Here is a 25,818-nt window from a genome sequence, read left to right as displayed (position 1 = left end):
GGAACAGAGCATCCTTCGGACCTAAGCCGATTCCGAAATTGTTATTTTCCACCCTGGCAGCAGACATCATCCTAAAAACGTCGGTAGGGAAATCTTTAGCTTGCCATCGTCGTCCTTTCTCTAACAAACAGACTTTAAATCCTGCATTTGACATGCGACAAGCAGCAACAGAACCTCCATATCCCGACCCAACAATAACAGCGTCGTAACCATAACCATAACCATCATCAAGAAAATCATCTGGAATGGAATTTTCCATTATTACATGTATCTTGGACGAGAGAATTAACATGCATAAATAAGGCCGAAAACTGAATCCTTGGGACCTTAGCTAGGATTCTGCGTGATTTAATATGCTATTTTTTTTTTACTTTATTTGCTCAACTTTTGGCTGGACGTACACATGAAAGCAGACAATTTGTTACAAAGCCTGGTTGAATTCGTCAAGACCAACAAAATAAATATTTTCTTAAATGCTAATTTTGTTTGTCACATACGAAAAATGATATTAATTTTAAGCCGATTGATTGATATCCAATTAAAACAATTATAAGTCTCAAATTTGCAAATCTCATTCTAATCACAGATCCAATCGACAAGTTATTACGTCCAGAAAGGGCTGTGCCTGTTAGAAGACAAATGAGTCCAATGACGCAGGCCCATCTCTTTTTTGGGGCCCAAAATTTTTTAAAAAATTATTATATATAATGCTAGTTATTAGATAGACCAAAATATTTATTAAATGAAACTTGTTTAGCATGTTATTGATTTATTCCTCAATCTTCCCCAATATTCATCTGCAGACAAGCTTTAATCGACTCCAGTCGACGTCATCTCTAGGTTTGATTGAAAGACCCGTGAGGAGTTGTAAGTCTATTTTCTTGTATTTGCTTTGTTCGGTTTTCTAATTTTTTATTGTAATTTTTTACTTTCTTCGGGGCTTTATGTGGTATCTATATCTACGATTTTTTTGACTGAAATTTTGGTGGATGTAATGCTTATCCGGCTTTCAAATGCTCATATTGCTTATAAAATCTTGTTGACTGTCCCGGTCACAGTAGCAAATGCAAAGCGAAGTTTCTCAAAGATAAAGCTCATCAAAACTTTTCTCCGATCAACCATGTCACGAGAAAGATTGAATGGATTGACTATGTTATCGATTGAGAAAGAAATTACTGAATAACTTGATAATACAGACTTGATTAGTATTTATAGCTCTAAAAGTGTTGGTGGGATGTTTTTTAGTGATCATTTTGGACATTTTTGATATTTTTATTCCTTTAGTTTTTTATATTGTCTTTGACGTATTGATTTAATTTGAAAAATTTCTATGGAACAAAAAAAAAATATGAACACACATTATGATTCGGATGCCTCTTTTTAAAAGTTAGACTCGGGCCCAAAAATTGTTAGGATCGGCCCTGCATCCAGAGAGCACCGGTAATGATAGGAAATTTTTAAGGAGAAAGATTATACCTTAAATAACTCGGAGATTTCAGAATAAATTTTTTTGAGTATTAATATTAACATTAAAAATCGACAAAATAAGATTCAATACCGATCCAAGAACACAAAAATTTGATTCCAAAACGACAAGTCAGAATATCATTAAGCCTCGTTTTTTTCAAATAAACAAAAAATTGATGGAAGGAGACAATCTGTCGGACAAAGCCTAGTTGAATTCGTCAAGACCATCAAGAGAAGTGTTCCCTTGCATACTAATTTTTTCTTGCCACATTAGAATTAATCGACAATCCAAACATGTAAATTAATTTCAAAAAAATTTGTAGAGCAAATTCTAATATTTTGATAGATACGTGTACAAAACTTATTTTTTAAGAACTTCCCCCATAAATATTCATTAACTTCCTTATATTTTCATATTAAATTTAAATATGTCTTGATGGAATTCATCGCACATATAAGTTTCATAATATTTATGTGTTATTTCATAATAAATATATATCTTGTTCACACAAAAAAATGTTTTTGCACTCTCTAAGCTTATATATATTTTACAAAACGTTGAAAATCAAGAACTAATATACTGTTTTACATCTTATATAAAATATATAATTTTGATATAAATTGTTAGGAATATCATATATTTGTATCTCATTTTTACTATTTTGTACCGATTTACATCCAAAAAAACATGTGTAGTTTTTTTTTTTTTTTTGACCGGTAAACTCGTATCTTTATTATCAATGAAAAGAGTTCGGAGATACAAGATTAACCAACCAAGCAGGAAAATCCCCGTTCACCCAACAAAAAGGTGTAGGAGAGGAAAAAACAAAATGAGCTAAAGTGTGAGCTACCACGTTCGCCGAGCGTCTAGCGTGCTTGATTTCTACAATTTCCGGCTCTCTAATTAGCTCCTTAATCTCTTGAGCACATGTGCCATTATATCCAAGGTCAGATGATGGGTCCATGATTGTTTTTACTGCCATCTGTGAATCCGAAAAAATTTGTACCCGGTGAAAGCCTTTACCATGAACAAGTTGGGCCCCAAGCTTTATGGCCAAGAGTTCTGCGTGCAGCACAGATAGAGGTTTCAAAATCTTCTGACCAAAGGCAAACACTAGGTTTCCATCTGTATTCCGGAGAACACCGGCCACACCATAGACGTTTTGTTGATCATTGATAGCCGCATCCACATCGAGCCGGAGACTGCCGTCTGGTGGTGGAATCCATATCCTATCCGAATCCACACCCTTCCCCTGTTTATCAATTTGACAGTGTACCAACGCTGCTCTATACTCCTCAATGTAACGATCATCCCATTGCTTAGGCAGGGAGATACATTTGTCCTCAGTGTTGTGTACTGCTTTGTTTCGGCCATACCAGGCGCTCCAAGTCCTACATGCAAAACTTTCAAACTCAGTTTTGCTTAACTGCTGCATCATCCATAGTCCAATTTCCAAGGTCGGCAGATGTCGAACTTGTCGTAAGAGTTTCTTAAACATTTGGCCCTTCCAACACCCTTGGATTGCTCGACAGAAGAACAGAGCGTGAGTTGTAGTATCACATTCACTCCCACACAATGGACACACTCCCTCTGTAGGAACGTGATGTGCTCGCAAGTTCATCTCTGTTGGTATAATGTCATGCGAAAGCCTCCACCAAAATACTCGAATTTTCGGCGGAATAGTTAGCGTCCATATGAACCTCCACCAACTTATGTTAGCGAAATCCGCTTGGTTTTCCGGAGGAGTGTGAAGTCCAATTCCTGCCCTATAGCCTTCCCGGACAGAAAACTTTCCTTTAGCGTCATAAATCCAGAATCTGGAGTCGGGGGTGTGTGCATGCGGTATTGGGATACATAGCACCTCGTTTGCGACATAAGGCAAGAAGACTTTCTGTACCATCTCTCGATCCCAGGTTCCATTTTTTATAAGGCTGCTTACAGTAAGAGAGTTCAACTCCGGGGATCCATGGTTGACAAGGCGATTCTGGAAACTCGGCACCCATTTATCGTGAAAAGTTTTGATTGATTTTCCATCCCCCACCTTCCAATGGAGGCCTTTCTCAAGTAAACTTCGGCTCCAAATGATTGAGCGCCAGATATAAGATGGCTTACTTCCAAGGGTTGCTTGCATAACATCTCCGTGTTTAAAATATCGAGCCTTTAGAATTCTGCTAACAAGCGATTGGGGGTTTTGAATGATCCTCCATATTTGTTTCGCAAGCAGAGCTTTATTGAAAATGTCAAGTTTTCTAAAACCCATCCCACCTTGGCACTTTGGTTTGCACAATGATGCCCAGTTTTTCCAGTGAAGTCTTCTTTTTCCAGCATCAGAACCCCACCAGAAATTAGCACATTCTCTTTCGATGCTAGCACATAGGGAATGCGGGATACGGAAACAAGACATTGCATAAGATGGGATTGCTTGGAGCACCGATTTTATAAGAGTCTCTTTACCTCCGCATGAGAAGAGCTTATTACCCCATCCAGAAATTTTGCTTGCTACTCTTTCCAGGAGGTAACCAAACTGAATCTTTTTATTTCTGATTGAGAAAGTAGGTAGGCCGAGGTAGATATCATGTCCTTGCACAACTGGGATTGTAAGAATTTGTTTGATGTGGTCCACCACTGAATTGTGTGTATTTGGGCTGAAAGAGAGGGCCGATTTCTCAAAATTGATAAGTTGTCCCGACGCCTTGGTATATTGATCTATACACTGCTTCACTTGTGTACAGTCCCCTTCCGTTGCCCGAAAAAACACAAGGCTGTCATCTGCAAAGAATAAATGTGACAATGTTGGGGCTGACCTAGCGATACTGATTCTTTTGAACCGATCCCGCCTTTGGAAAGACGACAAAACCGAGGAGAAACCATGAGCACATATCACAAATAGGTACGGAGAGAGGGGGTCTCCTTGTCTAATTCCTCTTTTAGGAACCAAATTCCCATAGTTTTCTTGATTTATCCGGAATGTGTAAGAGACAGATGTGATACACCGCATAATCTTCTCGATCCATGTCAAGGCGAATCCCATCTTAACCATCATTGCTTCAAGGAAGCACCATTCAACCCTATCGTACGCCTTGCTCATATCAAGCTTCAGTGCAGCATACCCACATTTACCCACTTTCCTACTCCGCATCCAATGGATCACTTCATACCCTACCATTATATTGTCTGAGATCAGTCTTCCTGGGATAAAAGCGCTTTGGGATTCGTCAATAATGTGGTTCATGACAAATTTCAGCCGATTAGTCAACGCTTTGGCAACTATTTTATAGCATACGTTACACAAGCTGATAGGTCTAAACTCCTTCACAAGGAGAGGCTCTTTAACTTTTGGGATGAGAGTAATAATTGTTTTATTCCAAGATTCAAGAGGAGCTCCATTGTTAAGGACATCCAAGACAGCCGAGGTCACCTCTCCCCCAATAAGGTGCCAACACTTCTGGTAGAAAAGGGCAGACATGCCATCCGGGCCTGGTGATTTATCTGGGTGCATATCAAAGAGCGCTTTCTTCACCTCGCCCGGTATGAATGGGACACAAAGTAATGTATTCATCTGGTTAGAGACTTTAGCATCTACACAATCAATAACAGGAAGCATGTCTACAGGGGAGGGATCATCAGTTTCAAAAAGATTGGTAAAATAATCAACAACCACCTCAGCTATACCCTCGGGTTCCGTGCAGAGATCACCATGTGAAGTGACCAGCCCTCTTATAGCATTAATCTGCTTTCTAGAGAAAGCTCTCGAGTGGAAGAACTTGGAATTTCTATCACCCCCTTCAAGCCAATCTACACGGCTCCGTTGCCGCCAATATTCCTCTTCCTGCGTACAAAGCTTCTCTAATTCAGTCTCAAGATTATAAACCTGCTGCATGGAATGGGGCCAGTTCGCCTGGCGCTTTAGAGCGTTGAGCTTTGATCTCTTTTCTTTAATTTTCTTAGGCAGCGCACGAAGTTTATGCTCAGCCCAATGATGGAGAGTTTCTAAACAGTCCCAGTTTCTGTCCATGAGGCTCAACTGAGTATCATAAGGGCGCCATCCCTCTAGTACTTTGTCCATGCACTCTGGTTCACGCAACCAAGCAGCCTCAAAACGGGGGGTGAACTTTCGGTTGGAAGCATTTTGAGTTCCTTGAATATTCTGGGTACCCAGCTGAAGACACAGAGGTCTATGGTCTGAGTGGAAGAATTCCAGGGAATTGACAGACGCTGTTGGGTAAAGCATTCTCCATTCAATCGACCCACAAAACGGTCCAGCCTCTCGAGGATTAGTTGGTTTCCTGATCTTCGGTTGGCCCATGTAAATACTTCTCCAGTACAGTGCAAATCTTGAAGCTCACAGTCCGAGAGAGCCTCCCTGAAATCTTGCATCTGTGTTGAAGGCCGGAGATTACCACCCCATTTCTCGCTGTCAAAACATATTTCGTTAAAGTCTCCTCCTACTAGCCATGGCAGATTCTTGAGTTCTTGAATTCCTGCAAGCCTACTAAGGAGCTTCCAAGATTGATGTCTGAGGGAAGTTTCGGGATGACCATAGAAGCCCGAAAACCTCCAGATTTTGTGTCCTTCACTTACTGTACTATCAATGTGGCCTTGAGAAAACGAATTAACTGAGACATTCATCGGCTTTTTCCAGAGTAGACACAAACCCCCACTACGACCAATACAATCCACTATAAAGCATCCATCAAAATCGAGTAACATCTTCCATTGTGCAATATTGACGTTTCTCCTCCTAGTTTCACATAGAAAAAGGAGGGAGGGCTTCTTTTCGGCAACAAGCCGTTTGAGTTCCCGGAATGCCCGTTGGTTCCCAAGCCCTCGGGCATTCCAAACCACGCAATTCATTGTTGTCGGCGGGGTTGCATCGCAACCACCGCCGTTTGGTTTAGATCAGATATCTTCATTTTCTTTTCCCGTAGACCATCGGTAGCATGTAGGTCAAGAACAACTTCTTGTTCCTTCCGTTTCTTCCCCAATGATTTTGTGTTGTCAGAGGAAACTAATCGTGTTCTGTTTGGACTTCCCCTTGCTCGTCTCTTCCATGACAGTAAGCTACTCATTACTTTTTTCTCAGCCTCCTCAACCACAGTCACAAATTCAGAAACTATTTCTTTTCCTTTGTTTGGAATTGGGATATCCTCGTGCATAGTATCCATCCGAGTTACACGAGCTTCTGCTTTCAGTGGTGACTTTTGTGCAGATTTCTCGCTTTTATTATTAACAACGAGTCCTTGTTGCATCTTCCCATTGTTGTGCTTCAAGATTTCAGTTATCTCACCATTGCTGACTGAGTGAAGTCGTTCTGTAAATTCCACAATGGCCAGGCTTCGGTCAGATTCATTTTCAGAAATGTGTTCTTGAGAAGACCCTGCCATGCCTTCACCTTCGTTCCCAAACTTTGACTGGCTTTCACGCTTTCCAGTATTTTTATGTGGCGAGGTGTTTACTTTGCTCTTACGCGCACCGTTAGTTATCGTCGCACGTAGCCATATCCCATACTCTAGTTTCCCCTCTTTCACTGAGGCCTTTTCACACTCTCGATACGAGTGACCTATACGGCCACAGGCATAGCAGAAATCAGGCAGCCTCTCATATGTCAGGAGGATAATGTTGTCTTCGAGATCTCCTTCCTTGCCGATGCGAATAAACTTTTTTAGGGGCTGTGTGATATTGATTCGCACTCGAATCCTAACGAAACTTCCCAAGAAAGTCTCATTCTCCCCACCATCCATTTCCTCAATGTTACCAATCTGGGAGCCAATTTTTTCCAGAATACTACGGTGCATGAACGCGATCGGAAGATTATGGCATTGCACCCAAACTGATATTTCACTGAAATTGATTGATCGTGGTTGTTGTAATCCCTGGAGTTCTTTAAATACCACCAGGTCGCGGAAGAAGTTCCATGGGCCACCCATCAACGCTCTGCGACGGTCAAGGGCAGATGAGAACTCTAGAACAAATGTATTATCACCCATAGATTGAGTTTCAATTCTGCGCCTCGCTTGTAGGATGCGAGGGATTTGCACTTTGAACGTCTCCTTGTTGATAGATTTGGGAGATATTACCTTTGCGGCCAAGCAATTTGCAATACGCTCCTCACCGAAGCGCATTTCATCCTCATTTAACGTAATTCTTGGTTCCTTATCTCTAGATATTTTTATTTCTTCGATTAGTCGGGCTATATCATCCGGTTCCATGGCCGGATTTTGGAAAGTTGGACGTCCAGATCAACACAAAGGTAATGATCAAACGAAGAAAACCCACATGAAGTAGGAGGAAACCTAGGAGAAACCCTAGAAAAACCTTTTAACTATTTTCCCATATTTAAAAAAAAAAAAAAAAACATGTGTAGTTAATTTCAATACTTATTATACATGTTTGATTGATTAAAAATCATATATCAATACAAGATCTGAAACATTTTATACTCGAATATCATATATTAGTACCATATTTTTAAAAGATGTGTAATTAAAACCAATATTTATTATACACGTTTGAATACTAAAAAAAATATATATATATATATTAATATCATATCTGAAATATTTTATATTCAAATATCATATATTAATACCATATTTTCAATATTTTATAATGAATTTCATCCGAGAAAAAAATGAAGAGCATAGATAACATAATTATTTTTTTGTGAATTAGTCTGAAATATACTAAACAAAAATAAAACTATATTGGTAGAGATTTATCCATAATATACTCATTCAAACGTGCCGATAACGATTTTTTTGTCCTTTAGGTAGTATTCACTTGATAAATCTAGATAGTTTCAATTTAAGTAGAAAATCCAATTCATGAGTCATTTATTTATTTCTTCCAATTTATTAAAGAATTTGAAGCATAAATGAAAACAAAAGCTCTATTCGATCGGAGCCACATTGATTAATTCCAATTAAAACGATTATAAGTCTCAAAATTTTTTAAGAACTCAAAAGGTTGAATAAAAATTATCGATTCAAAAACCATGTGAGATTTACATATATGGATTATCCAAGTCCATATATGCAACTTACATGTATTTTATCCAACCGATATGAGACAACTTACAACACTTACGTATATGGATTATCCAAGTCCATATATGCAACTTACATGTATTTTATCCAATCGATGTGAGACAACTTACAACACTTACGCAAAGATTTGAAGATAATCGAACTTAAAAAAGGTTATTACGGATATGCGAATATAAGCAGTGCAACTACCGTCGAAGAACCCTAATTTCCAAGAATTGGAGTGCGGAGATCCGAGAAGATGAAGTGCTTACATAGACGGGGTGGTTTTAGGTCTTTGGGCCTGAGATTAGGCAGTGGTCTAAAGGGCCCAAGAGTTGGCCACTATTGTTAGTGGGCTTCTGGTAAGCTGTGTCGGTAGAATTTTTAGCATTGTAAAGGACAGCCAGCAAGACAGTTCCCACAAACTTGAACAGTCGCTTCCATGGTTTTCTTGCAGAGATTTATCGATTTTTATTTAAATAACATATTTTTCTGGAGTTATGGTTTTCGACTGTAGTTTTTTTTAAATATTTTCACAAAATTTTGTCAATAAATCGAAAAATAAAATGAACGATTTTAAATATTCATATTTAAACTATTGTTATCAATAGAAAAATATGTTTTTAAAAAAATACAAAAAAAAGAAAAAATATATGAAATATAAAATAATGGATTATCTAGTATTTACATCGATACAATTTTTAAAAGAAATGAAATTAAACAAGTGATTTTGAGATATTCTGAATTAAATATTCATTCAAAATTTTAAATTGAATTAAATAACTTTATCTCAGTCCTTGCTTATTATCCTTCATGAATTATATGAAGTAATCAAAAGTTTATTCATTTTGAATTTATCTAGATTTTTGCAAAGTTGTTAAAAATTAAATTTGAATATCATAAAAATTTTTAAAATTGTTTACATTGACCACTAAACTATTATAAAATATAAAAAAAAAATCGAATAGCTATAAACTTTTATTGCTTAGGAAAGATGCATTCTTTGCATATTTTTCCCTCTTCTCTTGTATTGATCAGGTACGGGACAAATATTTTTCACTCGCATGAGGTCTGATCCACGAAAACTAAATTTTGGCTGTTCCGCGGGCGAAGCCCTTTGATTCTGAGTCTGATTTCTGCTCAGCCCTTTTGTCTTTGAGTAAAATGGAAGCAACCAATTGTGATGGTATGAAGTGATTGCTTTGGGATTTCAATTTTTGGGAAGGGAAGCTTACGTCTTTTGAACCGAACTCGATTCCTCCTCCTTGTTGTGCCGCCTCCCCCTTTCTCCCAATTATGCAGCTTTTAGGCACTTGTGTTGGGAAGTGAAGGGGAAACCTAGTTTCTGCACTATTAATTTAGGTAAGGAGTTTCGCTCTGTTTTTTTATGGTAAGTTGCAGTTATTTTCGTTGGTGAAACTCAGGACAGACCAAGTGAGATGGGTGAGGAACGACACTAAAAACTTGATGTATAGTTATCTGGAGTAAATGTAATTTAATTCCTGCATGGAACCCGGTTTCTCTTGTTTACCGAGGAGGCTATTGACTCTATTTTGGTGCCAAAGCTACCGACTTTTGAAAATTACTCGTCCAAGTTAAATTTATTTTCCCATCTTGAAAACCCAGTGCTTGCGTCCCAGTTACTGGGTTCGGGCATGGCGGAAGGAATTATATTTGAGTTTGTATCAAAGATACGTAGCTATTGTAATGGTTTGTTATAGTCTTGTCTGTTTCTTACTGTGCAGTGTCTTGTTTTAGGAGTCTGAAGTTTTTTATTTACTTGAATGGGGTCAACTGAAAAGGATCTTGGCGAGGAAAAAAGAGAAGAACCACTTGATGGTCAGGTTTATCCAGCGCAGCCTTCTCCTGAAACCAGAAGCCCTCTGGGCAATGGCCTTGTCAGAAAAAGTCTTCAGGGGAAAAATGCCCTATCCTATGCAGACATTCTTCGCTCTAGGAATAAGTTTGTGGATGCACTTGCTTTTTATGAGAGCGTGTTGGAAAAGGATAGTGAAAATGTTGAAGCTCACATTGGCAAAGGAATTTGCCTGCAGATGCAGAACTTGGGTAGCCTTGCATGTGAAAGTTTTACCGAAGCAATTCGTTTGGAACCCCAAAATGCATTTGCTCTCACACATTGTGGGATTTTGTTTAAAGACGAGGGTAGACTGGTGGAGGCTGCTGAGGTACGATAGCCCAACTGTTGGTGCTGCTTGACTGTTGCAACATGTCACTTTTCCAATTTTGTTTTGGTTGCCACATTAAATGTGGATGCTGATCTTGCTTGAATCTGATACTTGTGTTTGGTTAATTGGTGTAAGACAAAATTTGTACTCAGTGTAAAAACTAGTAAGTTCTAAAAAAAATTGAATTGATATATTTTCGAATTATGGGATAAGCACAATAAAAACATGTAATTTATGCTAATTCATGACCCTATGTTTATTCCCCAGCCCTGCTGTTTTTTCCATGTTGAGATCATGTTTCAGTTGCTTCTCCTCCCAATATTTTAGGCTCTATTCAGACAAGTACTTCAAAAACGTTTTCAGTGCTTTACAAATGAAAAAAAAAAACTTAAAGTATGTGTTTAAAAATCTATTTTTGTAAAAAGTTTATGAAAATATTTAAAAACTGTTTTTCAAGTATAGTTTTTAAAGAACTAGTGATGTATTTTTTGATGTTTTAGAACAATAGAGAAAGTTGTTCAAACATTTTTTAAAAGAAGAACATTCTTGTAGAATAGTTGCCCAAACAGATATTTATTCTTAAAACAATTTTTATATCTTTTTGTAAAAAACATTTTATAAATATCTGTCTGTATGGAACCTTATTTTTCGTGGGCATTTGGAACCAGATGTTTTACCTCTTCCCAATTGATGGGTAGAATGTTCTTTTCACCCTCTTATGTCGAATCCAGTTGTTATCAGTCACTTTCATTATACAAACATTCATTATAAATTGTTTTAGCCTTTTACTGTATTCTTTGCTCTCTGTGTGATTGATTATAAATGCACAAAAATGGATTTTATATCCTTTTCTCATTTGGAAAATAAATTTCTCCCGATTAATTCTCTTGGTACAATTTGTTGATTTAAGAACAAAAACTTATCATTTGCTTGTGATGGGAAAAAAATTTTCCTTCTCGGTTGTGTGTAACTGCATAATTATGTTCTCTTTCGAGTTGTAGTTGGGAAGCTCCTGAATACTATTGGATGTTTGGACCATTACTTTGAAAAGCTTGTAGTCATTGTCTTTGCAATTGGAGCTTGCCTCAAGCTGTGAATACTAGGCTTTGTTTCATATTTATAAGATGCCTGCAATACAGATGCATCAGAAAGCTCTAAAGGCTGATCCTTCGTTCAAGCTAGCCACGGAATGTTTGGCAATTGTATTAACAGATCTTGGAACAAGCTTGAAGCTGGCTGGTAGCACTCAGGAGGGAATACAAAAGTATTATGAAGCCATCAAAATTGATCCACACTATGCTGTAATTCCATGTTTCATGGTTTCCGTTTTGTGATTTCTAATGAATTTCAACCTTTCTGCACGGGCATTTTAATTTTAACTCTCCCCTCCTTTTCATGTGTAGCCAGCATATTATAATCTGGGTGTCGTCTATTCAGAAATGATGCAATATGACATGGCCCTCAGTTGTTATGAAAAAGCTGCAATCGAGAGACCCATGTATGCTGAAGCATATTGCAATATGGGTGTCATCTACAAAAATCGAGGGGATCTGGAGTCAGCTATTGCTTGTTATGAGAGGTTAGCAGATTACTACTATTTACCATCTTTTAATTAATTTACTAGATTTTACTTTACTCCAAAATATGCACTGAATTCTGTTGCTTAATTTGTATACAGGTGCCTGGCTGTCTCCCCAAACTTTGAGATTGCAAAAAACAACATGGCTATTGCATTAACTGATTTAGGCACGAAGGTGATTTCTAGATATTTTTTACTCATTTATGTCTTTAATCAAATCCAACAGATTTTTACGAATTTAAATGATTAGTCTGTTTCATTATCCTTTCATCCTAAATGATTGCTTTTTCCTCGTCTTCCTTTCGTCCTAAATGATTGCTTTTTCCTTTTCCATTTTTTGGGCATTTAACTGAAGAATGATGATCATATATTTCCTCAATGGTTGATGTTAAAATGCTGGCAAACTGAAACTCTTTCGACTCCATTATGATATGTCATGATTTGCAGTTTAGGTTAAAATATTTTTCATTTAGAGTCTCGGGTCTCACAAGGCTGTTTTCAGTTCCTGTTCTCTATCAGTTAATCAAATGGGATCTTTGAATGAAGTTGTGATAGCCACATATTAAATGATATTATCTGATTGAGTACTTTGGAGGTTGCTGCTTTGCAGGTTAAATTGGAGGGTGACATCAGTCATGGTGTGGCGTTGTATAAGAAAGCTCTGTATTATAACTGGCATTATGCTGATGCCATGTACAATCTTGGAGTTGCATATGGAGAAATGCTGAAGTTTGACATGGTAATTGAAAATAAAATACATGGACATCTTTGCCCTTTTACTGCCGAAAGCCAAATTGTTCTTGCAATGCTGGCAGCTATTTTGAGATGATAATCTTGAATAAGACACATCACTTGGATTTTTTTTTAATATTTGTATTTTTAGCATTGTGGTTTTAGCTTTTAAATTTTAAATGAGTGGTGTATCTTCTGATTATAATTTATGTATATGATTAAAACATCCTATTTATGCAGGCCATTGTATTTTATGAACTTGCTTTCCACTTCAATCCCCATTGTGCAGAGGCATGTAACAATTTAGGAGTGATATACAAAGATCGAGATAACCTCGATAAAGCAGTAGAGTGTTATCAGGCAAGTTTGGCTCCAGTAATTATTTCTTCATGAAATATCTCACATGTTTATCTTTTATTGGTATAATACATATATGTATTTACAGATGGCATTGTCGATCAAACCAAACTTTTCCCAGTCATTAAACAATCTTGGAGTGGTGTATACCGTCCAGGTTCTGTGTCTGTAGTTCTCTTCATATTTCTTTTCTTTTTTTGATGGTAGACATGTCTGGTTGGTAAAATTGTACCTCTGTCACTATATACAGGGTAAAATGGATGCTGCTGCAAGCATGATTGAGAAAGCTATAGTTGCCAACCCTACCTATGCAGAAGCATATAATAATTTAGGTCCTTTCCATCTTTACTTCTACTGGAATGTAAAAAAAAATTGTTTGGTTTACGGCGCCATCGTATTAAGTTTGTTGCTTATTTTGGACACTTGATGATTTCACCCAAAGATTGATACTTCTAAAATTACTTCCCATGAAAGGGAAATAATAATTTGGATTTGTATGGGTAAATGTCAATAATGTTTTTTTTATGTATGTGCATCAGTGGATGTTGCGAGAACATAACCTACTCATATTCCTGGTTGGTCTTCACCTAGCATTGTTCATAATCATGCTTAGAATTATCTAGTAGGTCATCAGACTATCAACTGAGCTGGATGTTGAAATCTATTGCTTTCCTTTTGGAAATTTTGGAATCCCTTTCTTAGCAGCCATACTGCTGTGTGGCATTGAATTTGTAATTTTTTATTCCGCAGGGGTTCTCTACAGGGATGCTGGGAACATATCTCTGGCAATTGAAGCATACGAGCATTGCCTCAAAATAGATCCTGATTCACGCAATGCAGGCCAGGTTATTCTGTTAGGTTGTTAAAGTAATTAGTAAAATCATGTGGCGAGGCTTTGCAATTTGCATGTGATCGTCATGGATCAATTTGTGGTTTTTTTATCTTTTTTTCTAGCATCAGAATGTGGCTCTTTATTTCTGGTGATCTGTATTCTGATTTTATCTGGTTTTGACTAGTTAATGGGTATTTGGATGGCGTTCTTTCTATACCGACCATTCAAAATAATGTTGATTACTTGTCCTAATAATAAAAGTTCTGCTTGGATTACATTTGCGATGGATCTATTGTTTCTTTAGTTATTCGAATTCCTAGTATCACCTTACTAATATCTTGCAGAATCGTCTGCTTGCCATGAACTACATAAACAAGAGTAGCGATGACAAGTTATATGAGGCTCACAGGTCAAGCATCTGGCCATATTTTTACAATTTATGTTATTTCAATAAGATTGACATTCAAGTGCTGCAACTATCAATTTTTCACATTGTGATAAATGGTTAGTTCTCGATATCTGTTGTAGTTTCAAGTGGCATATTAATGTTTGAATAGCGTTAGATCTGTAGATTTCTGTGAACTCAGGCTTTTGCATTCAGTAGTATGTTCTTCAATGCATGATTTCTTTCTGCTTAATGAAGCTCCTCCCATACATTTTGCAACAACATTGAAAGCACATTTAGCAATCCCCTCGACTCTTAGAGAATCTGGTGTACAGTATTAGTGGAAATAAGGGTGGTCGGAGAAAAAAAATGGTCAATCTTTCAATTCTCTTCTTTTTGTGGGGTATGTTTTATTCAGTGACAATGTAGTAAGAACTATTTAATCTTTGAGTTGATGATAGGTGTCGTAATAATTCAATTTTAGTGGCCTTTTGTGATTCTTAACAATTAATAAATCTTTTGTATTATGACCTTGAATTGATGTGTACCTCTGTGTTTATTCAAGTGTAGTTGGCACACGTGTTTATGTATGCATTTTTTCTGTATGATAACATTTTACATGAGACTGAACTTATATCTCTAGTTAACATCACGATAGGCTGGATTATCCTTTTGATGTTTGGTAGCATGTGCAATTTTTTATTTTAGGGTTACTCTGATTTGAAAAATGCAATTGCAGGGATTGGGGTATGCGCTTTATGAGACTGTTTCCACAGTATACTTCATGGGACAACCCTAAGGATCCAGAAAGGCCAATTGTGATTGGATATGTCTCTCCTGATTATTTTACCCATTCTGTGTCATATTTCATTGAAGCACCACTGATTTATCACGACTATGTGAACTACAAGGTGGTTGTTTACTCAGCAGTTGTAAAGGTACGGCTACATCGCCTTCTCCGATCCCTAACCCAAAGTATTTGAGTTTCTGGTCAGTTTTACTGAATACATTAGTGTGTTGGTTTTTTCGGACGGCCAATTAGTTTCTGGTCATGCGTTAACAATTCAAAAGCAAATATAGATTCTCAATTGTGATTCTTACTTTTGAGCTTTTCCTTTTGCGAGACGCAGGCAGATGCAAAAACTAGCAGGTTCCGAGACAGAGTCCTAAAGCATGGAGGGAAGTGGAGAGACATTTATGGTATTGGCGAGAAAAAAGTTGCAAGTATGGTTAGGGAAGATGAAATTGATATCTTGGTGGAACTTACTGGCCATACTGCGAACAACAAGTTGGGGATGATGGCTTGCCGACCTGCGCCTGTTCAGGTATCTCTGAGCGATAGCTGACTCCATTTTTCTGCTTTTATGGTTTTGGGAAACTGGAATTCAAAATTGAGTTTGAGAACTTTTGGTATTATGTCTTTTGGATGGATATGAAGATGGATATGAACAAGTTTTTCATACATTTTGAAGCCATAATCGATGGATAACTCTCTGTTAGCCATGTTTAAGTCAAATTTTGGCCAATGCTGTAGTTCCTTGTCCTCTTCAGTTCCTTCTACTAAATCTATCTTTCTTCTGACTTTTTAAAGACGTTGATACCATAATCTTAGCGTGATGATTAGCAAGTGACCAGTATAACATGTGTAACTATTGGATTTTGACGGGATTTATCTTTTTCCCCTGCTATTTACTCAATCTGTGATTCTGAATGACTTGGCGCTTTAGGTGACTTGGATTGGTTACCCGAATACAACTGGTTTGCCTACCATTGATTATAGAATCACTGATGCTCTCGCTGACCCCCCTGATACAAAACAAAAGTAACTGGTTTCGTCAACTTTCTTTGAATTTTTCTTTATTGGTTCCAAAGTTGAGTACTTGTTTTAGTTTGGATTAAAATTCGGTGCAATTCTTCCATGGATGCCAGACATGTTGAAGAGTTAGTTCGATTACAAGAGTCCTTCCTTTGTTACACTCCTTCACTAGAAGCAGGGCCAGTGTGTCCAACTCCTGCCCAATCCAATGGCTTTCTTACTTTTGGTAGCTTCAACAATCTTGCAAAGGTATTAATAAAAGTGGAGCAAGTGTTTTCACTAAGCATTTCACATTTATTAGTGAAATGATGTCTTCTCTCTCTCCTCTTTTTTTCAAAAATTTTCAAATACATCAGATAACACCTGGAGTGCTTCAAGTCTGGGCAAGGATTTTATGTGCAGTTCCAAATTCTCGGCTTATTGTGAAGTGCAAGCCCTTTTGCTCTGAAAGTGTGAGACTTCAATTTCTTTCGATGTTGGAAAAGCTGGGTTTAGAATCACAACGGGTTGATCTTCTGCCTTTAATTCTTCTCAACCATGATCATATGCAAGCATACTCTTTAATGGACATCAGGTATCATCTTTTTTCTGTCATATGGTCGCTGGGATAATAAAGTTTGCAGTTTTGCTTCTCACTCCTTGCTAGTCCAGCTTCTATTGCTAGATTTTTTAAAAATGAATCACATTTTTCTTGATGCGAGTGACAAAACTCTTTCTATTTCTAGCTTGGATACCTTTCCTTATGCGGGTACAACTACCACATGCGAGTCTCTATACATGGGAGTTCCATGTATTGCAATGGCAGGTCAAGTTCATGCTCATAACGTTGGTGTAAGTCTCCTCGACACAGTTGGTATGTATTTTTCCCCTCAAACATAATTATACAAGCAGGCTAGCACCGCACCCTTTGAAAATGTTATAAATTGGTTGGATAAATCAGATTGTGTGGTGATTAATACTTTCAGGATTGAGCAATTTAGTCGCCAAGAATGAAGAGGAATACGTCCAGCTGGCTTTACAGTTATCCTCTGATATACCGGCCCTCTCAAGCCTGAGAATGAGCCTGCGAAATCTCATGCTCAAATCCCCCTTATGTGATGGATCAAAATTCACAAGAGGCCTAGAGTCAGCCTACCGGTACATGTGGCAGAGATACTGCAAGGATGACGTGCCATCTTTGAGGCATATTGAAATGTTGCAACAGAAACAGGACATTCATTCACAAGAAAATGTCAAGGGAGATCCAGCTGTTATATTCATTGACCCAGCAAAGATAAATATCTCTGGAAATGATCCCCTTGCACAACCCACCATCAGGACCAATGGGTTTATCATGGAGCCATCTTCCTCTTTCAGCACTTCAAATCGAGAAGAAACGAGTCATCGAGGAGAACAACCAACAACCAAGGCAAGTCGCGCTGACCGTGAAATGTTCAATAATTCCTTGAATTGAAGGTGCCTTGTGAATTACGACGCACCGTATTTGGGATGGTGCTCTGGTAGAATTTGGGCTGAAATTGCTTAGATGAATTGATAGGAACTACTCAAATAGATATTTGTATTTGGTGAAGGTATAAAAGTTAGTGTAGGAATATGAAAGTGTTAAGCCAAGGGCTTGTGCTGGGATATATTAATGCAATTCTGCCACCCCGTTGGTTGTAATGGGGTTTCTTCTCTAATGTATAAAATCGTGCTTTTATTTTAAAAAAAATCCATGAAGTCACAACATTGATTTTGATGTCTGGTTTCTGCGCCAATTTCTATTTTATTTTCTCATTCGTCTGTTGCTATACTCCGAAACATATTTCTAAAAACAATTTATTTCTAGCATAAACATTAATTTTTAAGCTCAATGCAGAGGCACAGAGTTACCAATCATGCTAATGGCTAAATGTGTTTTTGATGTGGAATATAAATTTAGTCTCCGACGTGCTAACGACAATTATGATCACAAAACTTAGTATTTTGAACAAAAAACAACCAAGTCTATACGTACTGCTCCACTTTATTAGTGGATCAGAAAATAGCTTTAACAAAATTACACTTTATTAGTTGATTGATCATGTAAAAATACGCACAAATAATATCCATACTTATGATATATTTGACTTCTCTATAATGATTAGTTGACCAATCATTTAATATCAGTTTCGATATTATGTCCATTTACTGTATTCATCTTAATGTTAATCAATGAAATAACACTCATCTATTGGACGAATGACGATGATGATAAAAATTAACAAACGGGACAGATCCATGAATGTGTTATGTTTAGAGCATCATAGGAGCACTGCAAGTGTCTCCATTTGAATATATTTTTTCCAATTTTTTTTAAAAAATGAAACCAGTCAGGAGCTATAGCATTGACACGTCAATAAATCATTGTCTGCCACCAACCAATCAAATTGTCACACATATTAAAATACAGTTATTAAAGTAAATATATCATGTGCTGAATATTATGTTATATATCATCAATTAATCATGCGCATGCTATTGTTTTCCCACAGATAATTTTTCCAAGTAACGAGTGCAAAGATGCAATGTCGATTTAATTACAAAATGAATCACTCATTTGTCATTAACTTTGTTATGTCAGCTGCTTTTTCCGTTCTGCGACAGTGAACCACTGTAGCTATGTTTCCCGGCGTTGACGAAAGGAAAAGAAGACACAGGAAGGAAAGGGCGGGTGGGATCTCGGAGCTGGCGACGTTGATATATGCTTGTGGGAAGTGATGATCCAAGTAGCTTTGAGCGGGCAGAGAATCATATTCATTAGGAACCTAAGAAACTCTTGAATTATTGTTGTTTTACAAAAATTGTAAAATAAGTTGAATTTCTTTTCTTGCAGTGACTTGATAAACTAGAAAACAACTTGACAAGGAAAGGACAAAAATCATCAGATTTAGAATTTATCATTAATTTTTATTGAAGAAAATTTAGAATTTAAGGGGGTGATTGCGGAATAAAAAAACTACGAGGGTATATGTGCAAATGCCCATAATTGGATTCATTAAACCCCAGCGAAGCCCATTTCCCCGTTATATAGTTTGATCCAAAGCTATTATTTGGCAAACCCTAATCCTTACCACTTCTGCTCCCCTCAACCATCCGCGGCGGCATTTCTCACCGGCTATACATCGGCAAAAATGGGTCGTGTTCGTACGAAGACAGTGAAGAAGTCGTCCCGGCAAGTGATCGAGAAGTACTATTCGAAAATGACACTTGATTTCCACACCAACAAGAAGATTCTGGAGGAGGTGGCCATCATTCCCTCGAAGCGCCTCCGCAATAAGATAGCTGGTTTCTCCACTCATTTGATGAAGCGGATCCAGAAGGGATCCGTTCGTGGTATCTCGCTGAAGCTTCAGGAGGAGGAACGCGAGCGCCGAATGGATTTTGTGCCCGATGAATCAGCGATTAAGATTGACCGCATTGAGGTTGACCAGGAAACTGTTGATTTGTTGGAGTCCATGGGGATGAAGGAGCTCCCTGGTGTTGTTCTTAGAGAGGATCAGGGACCCATCAATGTTGCGCCACCGGTGAACTACGGCCGTGGCGGTGGAAGGAGATACTAAGAGGAAGGAAAAGGCTTTTCTTGGAGGTTTCTTTTCTATTTTAATTGTTATTCGGTGATGCTTTGCTGTTAATTTTTGCTCAATGTTGCATCAAGGGACTATATATTAGACTGCATTTGGGAATTTGAGACAAGTTTTTTTTTTTTTTTGTGTTTTTAATGTTTCACATTTTGCATTTTTTATAGTTAAGCTTCTCTTTATGTTATTCAATATAATTGGTAGCTTTGAAATTTAGTTTGTGTTGTTTGATTGTGACTTTGATTACTTGTTATGTGCAATGTTGCTAATAATTTTGTTTGAAATCCAAAATCTTGCTATTGCTTGACTTGCAGCTGTGCTGATGCCTGATTATCCTGCTGGAACCTATTGAGTTTGGAGTTATTGGTTGTTACCTATTGAGTTTGGAGATGTTGATTATTGCTGTGTTTGTCTTGTGTATGTGTTTGTAATGTGCTTTCTTTGCTGAAGATAATAGGTTTCTCACGCTACTTTGACTGGATTTGTTTGGGCAAGTTATTCTGTTGTTTATCCTGCAGCTTGTTCTATTGTTACTTATTTGTTATTTTGTTCGGGAACCTGCGAATTTGTTTATTTATCACGCAACTCATAGCCTCCATTTTACTCGCTACGATTCCTAGTTAATTGTGATTGCTAGTTTATTGTTGAAATTCTAGGAAATCCCTGTTCTTTTATTGATCAAAGGACCTTATATTTGTCTATACATTACCTTTGGACTTCAATGGTGAGTTGGACAAAGTTTGAATCTTTGGACTTCTTTGAAGAACTGCTGCGGTTCAATTACTCGTACAAGTTTCTCAACGCTTTCTTGGACCCAAAAAACCTCGGTGGTGTGGTGTGAATTTCCTCGAAACAAATTTGCAATACCCTTGTTGAGAAAATGAGCATTGTTGTTTCATTAAATCCTACTTTGTTCGTTGATATGTTTTGCAAAAAAATATCTTTCTTTGACGAAAGTCGGTCATTTATAAGGGTCTTAGCGGTGTATTGGTTTAGATTTTTTAATGATTTCTGTGTTTAGATTTTTAATGATTTGTGTGGAGTTTAAAAATTTAAAAGTATTTAATGTAGATTTTTATGTACTCTTATAAAAGTTTAGAAAAACAAGTTTTTAAGAAAAAATTTATATCAAGAAATATCTCAAACAAAAGTACGTGTTAATTTCTATTAAAAATAATATGAATACAAACATTAATGAATTCATTTTTTCATTCATGTATTATTATTTTATTTGGATTTTTTAAAAACATATTTTTTATTATTAACAATAGTTTAAATCGTTATTATTAAATTTTTTATTTTGTTTTTTAAGTTTTACTGTTTTAGTCACAGTATCTCGTGAACTTTAAAATTATAATAAAAATTTATTATACAACATAAAAAAATTATAATATTTTATTTGTTTATAAATTGAAAATAATAATTTATTTTAATAACTAAATTTTAGTTTTTTATTAATTTTTATATAATATTTTATGTGTAATTGTGTTTTTTATAATTTTAATTAATTTATATCTTAATTTTGATTATAACTCAAAATTTGCGTCTGATTTTTAAAATATTTTATTCACTTGAATATAAAAATTTATTAGCAAATATATAAAGATAGTTATAATAAATCAAATATATTAAATTTTTTATAAAGCTAACTAATCATAAATATTTTATTATATTTATTCTCTATTCATGTGTGACTAATTATGTTATTTTTTTATTATATTGTGAAAAATAAAATTGATATATTTTTTATACAAAAATTTAGTTAACATTAATAATATTATTTTAAGTTTGATTATTTATTGATATTGAAAATTATTGTTACATATTTTTTAAAATATCAATATTAATTAAATAAACATGTTGAATTGATAAAAAAACTAATTATAATAAATTTAGTATTGATTTATTTATATTTTTTGTAAATTAAATCAACAAAAATTGTAATGATAGATAAAAATATTTTAAAGTTAAAAAAACAAAAAAAAAACATAAATTACAAAATTCATAGGTTATAAGATTTTATGTGAAAATTTACAAATATCCATAAAAATCTTAATAAATAAATGTTCCATATTATGTGTAAATATTTAGAAGGTAAAAACTTGTGTGAGACAGGCTCACGAGTCGTATTTTGTGAGACAAATCTTTATTTTGATAATCCATGAAAAAGTATTACTTTTTTATTCTAAGAGTGTTACTTTTTATTGTGAATATGGGCACAGTTGACCTATCTCACAGATTGAGATCCGTGAGACGATCTCACGTGAGTCCTACTCTATTTAGAAATACATGAGATTTTATAAAAGTCACCGGAATCTAACTTTATAAAAGTATGTTCAATAATACGTGTAAATATTTAGAAATACGTGAGATTTTTTATAAAAGTCACCGGAATCTAACTTTATAAAAGTATGTTATTTTTTCAAAAAAAAAATCAACAAATATTAACAATGAATATACTTGTCTTAATGTGTACAATTTATTATGTCCTGAAAAATTCCCAAGAGTAATGCATTGTTTCACCCCCAAATTTTCAAGTATAAAAGAGTGCAGGGCTCCCCCCCAAAAAAATAAGTATGGCGGATAGTTGCATAAGCACAACCAAGATGTTGACTACTCGCTCGAATTAGCAATTCCGACCATGTTGAGCATATGGCGATCTTCTTTAAACCTTTCCAGTACCGTACCTTTCAACACCTCAGGCCTGTCTTGATCAGCCCTTCTTGGGATCACTCCCCAGCATTCTATTACTTCCGGGTATACACGACTTGTCTTGGATAGGCATGGACTGCCAAATGTGGTGCAGGAAAAGGTCTGGCCTTGATCGAAGCTTGCGGAGATGAACATGCCAAAATGATTCGCACGCCCTCCAAAACCTATGCCATTAGGAATGCTGTCCGAACTGAAATTTACAGCACACTGCAAATACAAGGATTTTTAAGAATATAATAACCACAAAACAATATGTTTCTATCAGAACTGGATTTTACTTTATGGGAGAGATCCTAGGACTTACCCACTGTATGTTATTATTTGCTCCGGTTGGCCGGAAAATTGAAGCTTTGGGGTGCAGTTGAAAAAGAAAAGATTTCATATCCCCAAAAAAATCGCCGTGTCTTTCCCATGGTTGAGAAGCATAGCCTCCATAGATGTAACCTTCTTTATCTTTAATGATCAACAGAGTTGGTCCATCATCTCTGCAGGCAGTTCAATTGGAACAATTACCCATTCCACCTTATTAAAAGAAAGTAGCAGCAACTTTTTGTCCTGACAACAGATATCTACAAACAGAAAACAGGCATGCCTAAATATTTCGAACTGCAATGGCTAGCATAGGCAAATCAGCTTGGAGGCAATAACGAATTTCAGGATTAATTAAAATTTAAAAGAAAGACTATACCACAAATCTGATCACATAAAAACAAGTATATGAAAGAAATCATGTCGGCCCGGATGTGTAATGGCAGAAAAACAGTCATCTCAAGGATTTTTGACCCATGAATCATCCCTCTCACAAAATTTATGAACTAAAATACATAGTATGACAAAACTCTCACATCCAAGCTCGTATCCACACAAATCAAGCACCATGTAAATGACCAAACTCTAACCCTAAAATGACATCTAGATGGCAATTATAACCTACATGTTCATAAAAGAAGCAATTTGTTTTCGTTATAGAGCTACTCACGGTATATTGCCCAAAAATGTGCTGAAACTTAAACCATGAACAGCACTATGATACAAAAGCTTCCACTCTTCCAGTTCATATTGGGGCAGTGCTCCTCCAATATGCCAAGCATATTCCTTCCTCAACAGTATCAAACTAGGATCAATGTGATCCTCGTGCAGTAGTTGTGGAATTTGAGAACCTTCAAAGAAGAAATAATATGTGAGAAACGCCATAACCACTGGTCAGTCAAGGTGATGTGATTGTCATATTCCATAAAATAGATAATTAATACTAAAGAGTGGGGAATATAACCAGCTATGAGATACCTGAATCGAATGGCATCAGCAAGCAGCAAAGAAATTTCCTGACTGATGGCAGAAAGGCACACCATTTTCTGAAATCTTCAAAAGACATTTCATCATTCGTAGAATTCACATCAGGGATGAAAGCCTCCATAATTTCCAGACAAGATCCTGCTTTGGGCTCAGAAGAGTAAGATTTATGAAATATGTTATCAAGCATGGTGGTTAGAACAGCTTCAAGATCAGACCTGCCATAATCAAAAGTATCATTGAAAGAAAAAACCCATAGAAAACAATTCAACGATGATAAACCACCCACTAATTTACCTTCCCACGATTCCATCATCAGAAACATCTAATAGTTGGTAAATGAACTCATCAATATCATCATTTGTCCCCTTCTCATATGTTCCCTAATATTAAGAATCAAGCACAAATTCAAGTCATAATTATTCGTGAAATATAAGAATGTGTGTGCCTTTCAAATGGTCATAGATCCAAAGAAATTTAAAACTTCTATATTCTTAACCAATCCAATTAAGCTATTTCAAAAACATATTTTTTTTCAAAAATTGATTCGCTGCTAAATGGCTGAAAACCGTAACCCAAAATCTTTTCGCTGCAGCAATGTGTTCTTGAATATTCTTCAACAGCATCGATCTCTATAGAAGTTCTGAAGACTTCCAATAATTAATCTTTACTTTGTAGCTGTTTGTGAAAAAAAAAAATCTACACTAACCATCACCCCTTCCACACAACACACATTCTACATTTTCTCTTTTTAAGTCTCCAGGTGCTTATTCTAGCGGACACTGATTGTGCTTTGTTCTACAAAATTGCCAACAGGAATTTAGAAATGTTTTATGATTTCTTCTCCTTGGTCAGTTAGAAAGGTTTTTGTTTATTTATTTGTTATATTTTCTTAACGCATTGGATCGTACTATCAAAGTAAGTAGACATAGGCCGGAGGGCTTGAGATGAGCACAAGGAGTTTACTTACAACTTCTTCAACTACTTTCAATTTTCCACATTTCATAAACCACAATAGTATTAAAATCCTTAAATTTTTTTAAGCCAATTCAAACAACCACCACCACCACCAAACGAAATTCTTCAATGAATTTTAACTCAATCATGCTTCATCTAGTATTCTGCATCGAATCACACCCATATCCACTCACGGAAGCTTTGAAAAAATTGCTTGAAACCAAAGTGGCAAAGAAGTAGCAGAACTGAATCTTTCTTCTTATGTTTTCCCCTTGAAATAGTAGCTGATAGTTCATTGTTCATTGATATGCAACCATAAACGGGAATGTGAATGAAAATGATTTAAATTTACCTTTGCAATAACCAGGTCTTCGAAAGTAAGCTTCTGATCCCTCCGTTTTTGCGAAACCAGGTAAAATACTCTATCCCCGAGAGGCCCGTCAATCCCAATATATGCCTAGGCATGCAAGTTTTGTTCACATAAATGAGACAGAAAGAGAAGAGTAACATGGTGTGCTAAAAGATCAGGTACAAAAGGAACCTTTAGAACTGGAGGAGAAACGTAGTTTCCATTGCTTTTTGATTTGGCAGCGAGTGAGTTAAATAGCGATCTCAAATCTTCCAATCCCTTCTGAGTAAAAGCTCTATAATTATCAAATACAGAAACATTCAGAAAGAGAAGCTATGCCACGAAGAAATCTTTGGAATTCGAGAAGGAAACCTGGAAGCTGAAGCAAAGCGAGGATCGGTGGCGGAAGACGATGATCCAGAATTGCCCATTTCTCCGAACTCTTCTGGTTAATTCCCAATCGCCATTTTCGATTAATTCTCTATGATATCCACTATCCAGTCATGGCCAAGTGATGAGCTGTAGTGC

At 36.3% G+C, this 25,818-nt stretch overlaps 4 protein-coding genes across 8 annotated transcripts; 2 read left to right on the top strand and 2 right to left on the bottom strand.

Annotated features, from left to right (window-relative positions):
• Nucleotides 1–6,248: 6,248 nt before the first annotated feature.
• LOC140804193 (uncharacterized) lies at nt 6,249–7,659 on the bottom strand. Its single transcript, XM_073160046.1, has one exon. It carries the CDS (start codon nt 7,588–7,590, stop codon nt 6,319–6,321), a length of 1,272 nt encoding a protein of 423 aa, XP_073016147.1. The 5' UTR covers nt 7,591–7,659; the 3' UTR covers nt 6,249–6,318.
• Nucleotides 7,660–9,490: 1,831 nt separating this feature from the next.
• On the top strand, nt 9,491–18,078 carry LOC140804146 (probable UDP-N-acetylglucosamine--peptide N-acetylglucosaminyltransferase SPINDLY). 5 transcript variants are annotated; one of them, XM_073159979.1, is made up of 18 exons: nt 9,491–9,855; nt 10,252–10,679; nt 11,819–11,980; nt 12,083–12,258; nt 12,358–12,433; nt 12,869–12,997; nt 13,231–13,350; nt 13,436–13,504; nt 13,598–13,679; nt 14,098–14,192; nt 14,524–14,588; nt 15,304–15,502; nt 15,695–15,889; nt 16,292–16,386; nt 16,494–16,629; nt 16,737–16,954; nt 17,106–17,211; nt 17,346–17,620. In XM_073159979.1, exons 2-18 carry the CDS (start codon nt 10,278–10,280, stop codon nt 17,349–17,351), a joined length of 2,331 nt encoding a protein of 776 aa, XP_073016080.1. In that variant the 5' UTR covers nt 9,491–9,855; nt 10,252–10,277; the 3' UTR covers nt 17,352–17,620. The 5 variants fall into 5 exon arrangements, with proteins under 5 accessions (XP_073016080.1, XP_073016077.1, XP_073016078.1 ...); XM_073159976.1 differs by having other exon boundaries at nt 9,492–9,855; nt 10,239–10,679; nt 17,106–17,233; nt 17,346–18,078; XM_073159977.1 differs by having other exon boundaries at nt 9,493–9,855; nt 10,296–10,679; nt 17,106–17,233; nt 17,346–18,077.
• A 1,344-nt stretch (nt 18,079–19,422) lies between these two features.
• LOC140805304 (small ribosomal subunit protein eS17-like) lies at nt 19,423–20,430 on the top strand. Its single transcript, XM_073161567.1, has 2 exons — nt 19,423–19,987; nt 20,294–20,430. The coding sequence occupies exon 1, from the start codon at nt 19,533–19,535 to the stop codon at nt 19,959–19,961; it is 429 nt and encodes a 142-aa protein (XP_073017668.1). The 5' UTR covers nt 19,423–19,532; the 3' UTR covers nt 19,962–19,987; nt 20,294–20,430.
• A 1,985-nt stretch (nt 20,431–22,415) lies between these two features.
• LOC140805136 (uncharacterized) lies at nt 22,416–25,818 on the bottom strand. The gene is made up of 8 exons (XM_073161337.1): nt 25,663–25,818; nt 25,483–25,585; nt 25,294–25,398; nt 24,282–24,367; nt 23,979–24,202; nt 23,671–23,851; nt 22,996–23,176; nt 22,416–22,898 (listed from the first exon to the last, which is right to left on the bottom strand). The coding sequence occupies exons 1-8, from the start codon at nt 25,719–25,721 to the stop codon at nt 22,593–22,595; spliced, it is 1,245 nt and encodes a 414-aa protein (XP_073017438.1). The 5' UTR covers nt 25,722–25,818; the 3' UTR covers nt 22,416–22,592.

The sequence above is a fragment of the Primulina eburnea genome, chromosome 11 (assembly GCF_022965805.1).
Source record: "Primulina eburnea isolate SZY01 chromosome 11, ASM2296580v1, whole genome shotgun sequence".
Classification (NCBI taxonomy): Eukaryota; Viridiplantae; Streptophyta; class Magnoliopsida; order Lamiales; family Gesneriaceae; genus Primulina; species Primulina eburnea.
The sequence above is the reverse complement of the archived record's forward strand: the minus strand, read 5'-3'. Positions and strand labels throughout refer to the sequence as shown.